This window comes from Zalophus californianus, unplaced genomic scaffold (genome assembly GCF_009762305.2).
Source record: "Zalophus californianus isolate mZalCal1 unplaced genomic scaffold, mZalCal1.pri.v2 scaffold_34_ctg1, whole genome shotgun sequence".
NCBI lineage: Eukaryota > Metazoa > Chordata > Mammalia > Carnivora > Otariidae > Zalophus > Zalophus californianus.
This window is the reverse complement of record NW_023365538.1, coordinates 57,218-66,764: the sequence shown is the minus strand read 5'-3', so window position 1 is coordinate 66,764 and position 9,547 is coordinate 57,218. Positions and strand designations below refer to the sequence as shown.

The window sequence follows — 9,547 nt, the reverse complement described above, 5'->3', positions numbered from 1 at the left end:
TTTTTAAACGGGAACTCTTATAGGGAACACTCTTGTAGGAAAAGAAAAATGTTCAATGGTATAAGTAAATCAGGCACAGGAAAACAGAAACCTCTTCAGGCTATTAGTAGGGAGTTCATTATCAATATGCTAGGAAATTTACATACTAGAAAGTTTGTCACTTTCTTTCCTTAAAAATAAGGGTTAGACCACTTGTACACTGCTGATAGAAGTTTAAATTGGCACAATGTGGAAAATTGTTTAGCCATATCTTTTAAGCTTGACATATGCATATACCAATGACCAATAATTCTACTTCTATGAAGATAACTAAAAGAAATGCATACATATGCATACATATTCACCAAAAGACCTGTATGTGAATGTTCCTAGCAGCATTATTAATAGCAAAAAACTGGAAACAAGCCAAATGTCCATCAACAGTAAAATGGATAATTAAATTGTGACTTATAATGGAATACTACACAGCAATGAAAGTGAACAATCTATTTCTCCATGCAACAATATGGACAAATCTCTTTTTGAAAAGGTTCAGTAAAAGCTAAGCACAAAACAGTACATTCCATGGTTCCTGCTATACAAAGTTCAAAATCAGGCAAACTAATCTATGATGTTAAAAGTCAGGATGGTGGAGGAACTGGACAGGGTAAAAGAGAGGTACTAGGCTAATACAGTAGATTGTGTTCTATTTCTTAATCTGTGTGCTGATTACATGGGTGTGTTCACTCATGAAAATTCAACAAGCTATATATTTAGGATTTGTGCACATTTCTGCAGATGTTCAAAAAGCTTGTTTTAAAAAACAAAAAAAATATGCCTATGAAAGTACCACTTTGGGGCACCTAAGTGGCTCAGTCAGTTAAGCATCCGGCTCTTGATTTTGACTCAGGTCATAATCTCAGGGTCGTGAGATTGAGCCCCGCGCTAGGCATGAAGACTGCTTAAGATTCTCTCCCTCTTGCTCTGCTCCTCCACCTTCCCTCCCTGCCCCCACCTCTAAAGGAAGGAAGGAAAGAAAGGAAAGGAAAGGACCTCTTTAACTGAGATTCCTAATTCATTAATTTTATTTTATTTTTTAAGTATACGAAAGTAAAGGAATAACAGAGCAGACCATGGGCCAAACTCAATGCAGAAACAAGAGAGAAATATCATGGGTAACCAAAGACGAAAAAAGGTCATCATAGTACATACTTTGAAAAAGGATAGTATCTCTCTCTACATGGTGTTAAAAGACTCTTCCAACTGAACAGCACTCTCCACTTCCTTGCCAAAGGCAGGCTGAAAGCTCATAGCTAATAGGCTACTTTCTAGAATGCTCACAAGCTTCTGCTCTAGTGGATTTTTAACCAAGAGTCAGCTGCAGACCAGTTTATCCCAATTTCACTGGCTATTGCAATTACATAATTTAATTAAATCTTGCAGAAGCATATGATGCAAAAAGAGTCATTTCTATGAAAATTAAATTGAAAGTTTTAGAAACAGTCAATAAAGATAACTTACCAAAGAAAATTGCTATTGAAATAGGAAGAACGAGGCAACTTGCAAAAGATAAGTAGAAAATCACAAAACTATAGGACCATGCTTTCCGAATACTTCTAAGCCATCTTCAAATTCTCACCCAGCTTTAAAGAAATGTAAACTTGACATTTTAAGTGCGTAATAGGGGTAATCGATGCAAGAAAGCAGATCCTGAACTGTAATCAACAGACCTTCACTCAAAGAAAAGGCAGTGGACCTACAACAAAGACTGGCAAACTCTACGTATTTTTTTACACTAAAATAAAATGTTGAATGTAGGTATCATTCTTATGATTCCCCACGCTGACCAGTTTTTTTGGATTAACTAACCAACTATCCATTCCACCTGTGAGGGATTTAAAAGGTTCTTCTGTACATCACTCAAGAAAACTGGGCAAAGTGATACTAGACACTCAAGCACCCCCCCCCCACATACACAGTCTGTCTGTCTGTCTCTCTCTCTCTCTCACATACATACATACACACACACACACACACACACACACACACAGCCCTTATATACCCGCTTTACTAAAACAGTATTAAAAGGCAGAAGGCATCAAAAAAAGAAATCAAGACAACAGTGAAAATAAAAGAAGTATGGGGATATAGAGATCTTAGAAATCAAGTCATACAAAGGAGTTTTTCACACAACTTTTCACATTTGCATAGCAAATACGAAAGGTATTTTTAAAGACAAAACAATCGAAACCTAGCCAGGTAGCCAAGCTTATCACTGAAGTTCTTCCCCACTATTTTACTGCTGTCCTTCCTGTTCTAGTCTGGAATGCAAGGGTCTCCAGACGTGATTAGCAGTAGCCACAGTTTACAGCACTTTTGTTCATTTCCAGATTTGGCTGCAGAAACCTCCCTCTGCGACATCACCAGGGGGAACACTTACTTCTTAAAAAAAGGGAGGAAGAGGCAGAGGATAAAAGTTCCTAATTAAAGATGCACTTTACCCGACAGTCCCTGGAAGGCAAAGTGCAAAGTGTTTTAAAACTCACAGCGTAGGGGCGCCTGGGTGGCTCAGTCGGTTATCCAGCCAACTCTTGAATTCAGCTCAGGTCATGATCTCAGGGTCCTGGGATCAAGCCCTGTGCTGGGCTCTGCCCTCAGCGGGGAGTCTGCTTGGGATTCTCTGCCTCTCCTTCTCCCTCTCCCTCTGCCCCTATCAGGCACATGCACACTCATGTGCTCCCTCTCTCATTCTCTCTCTCTCTCTCAAATAAATAACGCTTCAAAAAAATTCACAGTGTAAAGTGACTATAAAAGCAATCACAACATAAAAGTGAGGTTAACACTAACCAATCCACATAACGCATGCATAATGTTAAAAGCAAATATTGCTTAAAATAAGGTCACTTGGTAAGAAAATATAAATCTGTAAAACCAGCTGAACTTATCACTCAAGTTTAAAAATGCTTGATTATAATTTGTGAAGATTCTGGTTTCTGATAAATACTATTAGCACAGGAAGTTAATAGGTATCTTTCATAAATTTCAGTTGACATACTTTACTTGCCAGTTACTTTACTAAATATTGGAAGGCAACATTAATATTGTTATCCTCTTATAAAAGTTTGAAATGTACCTTGAGAACCTAAGTAACAAGGAAGTAGGGACAAGGGGAAAGAGACAGAAGGAAATTAACATTAATTGCAAACCTATTCTGTGTTAGGGCTCCACCCATAATACAACCTTGGGAAATAGGAATTGCTATTTCCATTTTATAGACGGAAAAGGGGAGCTTAACAACCATAAATAATGTGTTCCTGGTCACACAGATAATAAACAGTAGAATAGGCTATAACCTAAATCTGTCTGATTCTATTGCCTATAATACAAAAAAATCAGAAAAGTATCTTAATTCATCTGGCATTTTGATCATCTTAAATTAAATAATACACTTTATGAAGAGGTATATATTTTTATCACAGCACAAAACAAGAAAGACCAAAACAGCAACAACATAACAGATGGCTTGCCCTCCAGGACCTTACAATTAAAGAAAATATTCCCACGGGCACACACACACACAGGTTAAGGAATACAATGTAGTGATTAATCACTCCTTGAGTGAGGCCATCCATAAGTGATAGGGGAACTCAGAGAAGCCTGGGCTCCATGTGGTTTCAGCAGTTCAGAAAGGCTTTATGAAAGATGCAAGATCACAGCTAGATCCTGGAGATGGAAAATGTTGAACAGGTGTAATGAAAGGTCCTCCAGGACAGGGAAAAGCAGAGGTAAGGATGAACACAATGAATATGAGTAACAGTGAAGAGGCCAGCAGGACTGCTTTAAAAAGTAAAGGACTAAGTGGAAACAACCCAAGTGTCCATCAACTGATGAATGAATAAGCAAAATGTGATATACCCACACAATGCAATACTACTCAACAATAAAAAGCACTGGCACATCCTACAACATGGATGAACTTTGAAAACATTATGCTAAATGAAAGAAGTCAGTCACAAAAGGCCACATACTGTATAATTTCATTTACATGAAATGTCCAGAGAATAGACAAATCCATAGAGACAGGAAGTAGACTAGTGATTAGCAAAGGCTGGGTGGGGTAGAAAGAAGAAGTAAGGATTGACTGCTTATAGGTACAGGGTTTCTTTGGAGGATGATGAAAATGTTCTAAAATTGATTGTGGCGATGGTTGCACAACTCTGTGAATACACTAAAATCCACTGAACTGCACACTTTAAATGGGTGAAGTGTATGGCAAATGAACTACAGCTCAATCAAGCCATTAAAAAAAAGTTGAGGGCCTGGGGGAACATCACACTGCACAGCTAAAATGGAGTCCCTTATGACAAGTTTGAGGGTCTGGAATTTATGTGGTAGGCAATTAGAAATATCTAAGTAAAGACTTACCTAATGAAAGCACAGTACACAAACTTAGGGCTCTTCTCTAACAAAATTATTCACATATTTTAAATACATTCCTAAAATATATGCCAAAATCACAAAGACAACAGAGAACAGGAAAAAGATGATGCGACAGGATTCTGATGAAGCCACAAGCTGTGACTATTAGGAAAGCTGTTTTGCTTCATCACTAAATGCCACAGATGGATGTATCAGCGTCGTATTTATGCAAAACCACAAATTCATCTGTGTCATGTCTTCAAATACCGTAATGTTCTAAGCTTAATTATGAAAACTGCATTAACAATTGATCTGCCATATTTTAGAGTGAGAGAATGAACTGTGTAATTTGTTTTTCATTGGATGACAGTACTCTACAGATCATGTTTTATATATTAGATTCACTTTAAATGCTATCAGAACCTCCACTCCACTGATATAAAGCATGTGTGATGCAAACACATTTGTCTGAAGTCTAATTTAACCTAAGATTCCAAAAGAGTTTTATTATACAAAATAAGAAAACTAAAGAGACAAATCTGACATTCAAAGGGGGAAAAAATCTGGATATTAAATATCTAATACAAAGGAAAAGGCAAAGCACTCAAAATCAATCTGAAAATCAAAGAAAAAAAAAAAACAGGGGGCACCTGGGTGGCTCAGTAGGTTAACATCTGACTCCTGGTTTCAGGATCTCAGGGTCCTGGGATTTAACCCCACAGGCTCCATGCCCCATGCTCAGCACAGAGTCTCTTGTCCCTCTGCCTCTCCCTCTGTTCCTCCCTGTCCCTTTCTCCCTCCCCCCCCACCCTGTGCTCTCTCAAAAAAATAAAATCTTAAAAAAAAAAAAAAAAAACAGATCTCAGTATGAGGTTCTATAGCATTGGGAAGTAAAATGAAAGAAAAAAAGGAACAGGGTACATTTAAAATAAAAGCCTCAATATAAGAGAGCAGAAGAGGCTGTAACAGAGGCAAAGTTTGGAACTCATCTATGAGACAATCCCGTACCTTCCCCGGAATCCGAAGGAAGAGAAAACCTTTCAGGCAGCGTGCAGTTAGCCCTTCAGAAGCTGGCCTAAAGGTGAAATCCCAGTTTCCCCCAGGAGGTGGTGAGATGGTGAGAATACAAAGAACTCCGCTAGAGAACCCACACACAACCAAACTAGTGCTCGCCTTCTGAGTCACCCTGCAAACCTCCTTCAAGGTAGATGAGCCACGAGAAACTAAGGAGATATCAGATCTCTTTTAAAATTCTCGTCTAAGAAGGAGAGGTCCCATCTGTCTCTGCAAGACTTTGTAAATTCCAGAACTGGAAGAAACCTGTGTTCTGCGTCTGAAAAATACAGACAACTTAGATGACCCGGTTCACTAACAAACAATAAAAGCAAAATAGAAAACAAGTAAGCTGTCCTAAAAAAGAAGCCTTGTCACTGATATCTAGAATAAGGTATCTGCTGTCACAAGTAAGTAGAGCAAGACTCTCTCCATTTCCTAATTGTAAGCCAGAGTTCACGCAAAAGAAGAGACTTCAGGAGGAGTATCCAGGAGGAACTTTTTACAAATCATTAACTGCTGTATGTTAAAAGAAACTTACCCAAACTCTCATCAATTGTCTACCTACTCCAAACAAAAGAACTCGGGGGAAAAGGCAGAAGTTTACAACTATTTTTCACTGTATTGGACATGTTAATTACTAAAGAATAAAGTACTTCAAAAATAATAAAATATGAGAAAAGATTAAACACTGAATTATTCTCTATGTAAACATCAAAAACACATTACTGTTAATCCATACGTAAATAAAAGTTTTCTTTTAAATTAATAGGGAGAAAAAATGACAGCATGCTACCAAAGATCACCAAAGGAGGGGAAGTAACACCAACAGAAGGTCTAATACCCAGAAACATTTTCAAGCGATAGAATTATTAGAATGGCCTAAATTATAAGCATGCTACAGTTCTGACTAAACTAAGAACAGAAACTCAAGAGGCCATGAAAAAGCTAAAAAATAACTAAGGGAATGAAAGTCATGGGGAGGGATTTTTTAATTTTTTACAGGATCCTCTACTGAATAACATGGAACTAGAAGCATGACCTATAAATTAGAAAGGAGAACAAGAAACTTGTCAGCACTTGAAACTGGCAAAGCTGACCTAAGCTAAGGAAACAAGGATGATAAGTATCTCAGGAGGTAAATAACACTAGTTTTCAAAATCCGTTCTAAAAAACAAAAGGGAAAACTAATTTGCCAAAGGGAAAAACATGTGGCTGTAAGTTAAAGAGAAATTTTAAAACAAATATACACAAAATACCTTGGGAAAATTTCTGCTTCGGAAGTACGTTCACAGATAAGTTCATTAATGTTCACTGCATTAGCTTTTAAGAAGTTAAATCTAAAGTTTTTTTAGTTGAGAGAAACTTTATAAATATTTGCAATAATCACTTGCATTAAGCCATTCTGCAGAGCTTGTGAGATTAAACTTAAATGAGAGTAGGCTCAATTAAATTTTAAAATCTTTCAGACAAAATTACAAGGCTTACATAGCAAAAGTAATATAAACAGGATATCCTGAGCAACAAATTGAGTACTCTATTTGTGTGGAGTTTTTTCTATATATTGTAAATAGCATGTAAGTTCATACTCTATTATCAACTTAAAATTAATCACAGGACATTCTTTAAGTCTCATCCAAACTTACTGGATCTATGGGAGAACAACCAAAGCTGGAAAATAAAAAAAGAAGGAGATCCAATTCAAGTCCTTAAGCTGTTCTGTTCCTCCTCCTCCAAGAAATATTCCTTAAGTTGGTTGTCTTACTGGATTTCAATTCTCAAACATGTAAGTCTATACCAAAATCTTAACTTAACAACATAATTAAATGCTATGCATGCCAAAGTACTCCGTTCAAGCGGTTGGGTAAATCTGAACATAACCGGAACGACATTTCACAACGCGTTCATCCATGCTGTGCCACAGGGAACGAGCAACAAATTCACAGAAAGACTTCGAGCAATACCTGAGCAGATAAACAGCCCTTTCAATATCACTGAGGTCTTCATCAACTGTCAGTCTTTCTATTTCTTCTGGTGTCTGTCAAGTGTAAAATACAAATTATGCACACAAACGTGGATTAGTCTTGCCCCCAGTGACCCTCCGGGAACCCCATATAAGTAAGAGACGAATGAAAAAGTTTCGCAATTAAGCAGTTATCATTGAAAAGTAATCAAGAGTCTGAGGACTCCAGGTGCCGACCTCATGAGGTCTCCGTCTCGAATTGTTGGGGTGGGGTGGTGGAGTTTTTTTTTTTTTCTTTTTCTTCTTTTTTAAACTAGTCTAGCTTGAAAATTACAGTGTGGCTTCCTAACATTGACGAACTCGATTTTATATGCATATATGAAATACATACGTACTTTTAAATCTCTAATACCCCAAAGCTGTTTCTCCAGCATTTTCCACCCCAGGAAATGCTACAAGGGGGATGGAGGCAAACTGCAGCCGAGAGAGAATGAAAAAGACGAAATGTGGAGTGGGGGAAGGGATGGGAATAAACTCTAGGGCTGGAAGGAAATAAGATTCGCGATATTGCGGCAGGTGGGAGTGAGAAGAGCTCAACCGAGCTTTTGAGAGGACTGCTGGGGGAGGGGGTGGTCCGTAAACTAGGTTTGCAGGCAGTGAGGGTTGGAGGCTGGGACGAAGATGACTCTGCGGGGTGGGGGAGCGAACTGAAGGTTGACTCCCTCAAGGCGGGGAGTGGGGATCAGGGTCCCAGCTGGAGTCTTGGAGGGGCTGGGAAGAAAGGACGTGTGGTGACTCAGAATGGGGGCGAAGGGTCGAGAGGGCTTTGAAGATCCGTAGCGGGACGACGGTAGCCTGGGCGCTGGGTGGGAGGCGAAGGGAGGCCTGGCAGACTAGGGTGCAGAGGCACCCGAGCTTGCTCGGATAGAGGAAGGGGAAAGTGGGATCCGGCGTGTCTCCGGGAGGAGGGGCGGATCTGTGCTCACTGAGGAGTGGGACGGAGTCCGTTGGGGGGGGCACTCAGGTGGCGACAAGGCGGCGGCGGCCTCGAGGGGCAGCTCCCGCAGATCGGAAGGAAGAGGGGCCACGGCGGTCCGGGAGGGGCGGCTCGGGGGACGACGCTGGACCGTCCGTTCCTGGGGGCGGGTTGGGGAAGGCGCACGGGCCGGGCTGGGCCGGGGGACCGAGGGAGCCCAGGGCGTCCGAGGGGTCAGTCCCTCGGGGATGGGGGTCCGAGCTGGGAGAACCGAAGCTGTGTCGAAGCAGGGGCGCCGGCAGGGGCCGGTTTAGGGTGACACGGCGACCGGAGGAGGACTGAGGGTCCCGGGCCGCCTCGGGAAGAAGGGGACGGACGGGGTCGGGGCCCGGGCCAGTCGCCAGGCTCCCTGCGGGCAGTTCCTCCTCCCCGGGGCGCACCTTGAGGCTCCGGCGGACCGGCCTCTCGATGATGGTGAGCTCCTGCAGGTCCTCCATGTAGCCGAACAGGCTGTTCTGACTGAAATCCATCGCGGCAGCGGCGGGCGGCGGCGGATGCATGGACCGCCGGGCCCCCTCGCCGCCCGGGCCGGAGCGGCCCCGGGATGCCGGACGCTCGCAGCCCCGCGGCCGCCCACCGGCAGGACTTTCTCCCGCTCTCGGCCGCGGGAGCGGGGCGGGAGGGTGGCTGGCGGCGGGAGAAGGAGCGCAGCCGCCGGGGGGGGCGGGGGGGGCAAAGCGAGGGGGCGGGGCGAGGCGCGCGGACGGGCGGCGGGGGCGGGGCCAGAGGCGGGGGAGTTGCCACAAGCCCGCCTCAGCCCCGCCCCCCAAGCGCCGCGCGCACGCGAGCCGGACGCACCTGCCGCGCAGCACCGTGGCTTCTCCCTCCGCCCCTCGGCGCCCTCCTCTCCCCTTGCCCCGCCCCCGGCCGAGCGTGCCCCGCCCTGTGGCGCGTGCGCAGAACCTTCCTCCTCCTACAGCCTGCGGAGGCGGGCTGGGGGCGGTGGCCGGGGGCGGAGAGGCTGAACCAATGGCAGGGGAAGCAAAGGAGAGGGAGGTGGGCTGCTGTGGTATTTAACCTGCAGGAGTAACCTTCCGGTAACTCGTGTGATTGCCCACCATAGCAGGGGACTTGTGTACGTGGAGACTACCCTAGCT

At 43.1% G+C, this 9,547-nt stretch overlaps 1 protein-coding gene across 1 annotated transcript; it reads right to left on the bottom strand.

Moving 5' to 3' along the window:
• Window positions 1-7,303: 7,303 nt before the first annotated feature.
• Window positions 7,304-9,109, bottom strand: LOC118356685 (serine/threonine-protein phosphatase 4 regulatory subunit 4-like). Its single transcript, XM_035725984.1, has 2 exons — window positions 8,831-9,109; window positions 7,304-7,489 (listed from the first exon to the last, which is right to left on the bottom strand). Exons 1-2 carry the CDS (start codon window positions 8,948-8,950, stop codon window positions 7,304-7,306), a joined length of 306 nt encoding a protein of 101 aa, XP_035581877.1. The 5' UTR covers window positions 8,951-9,109.
• Window positions 9,110-9,547: the final 438 nt, after the last annotated feature.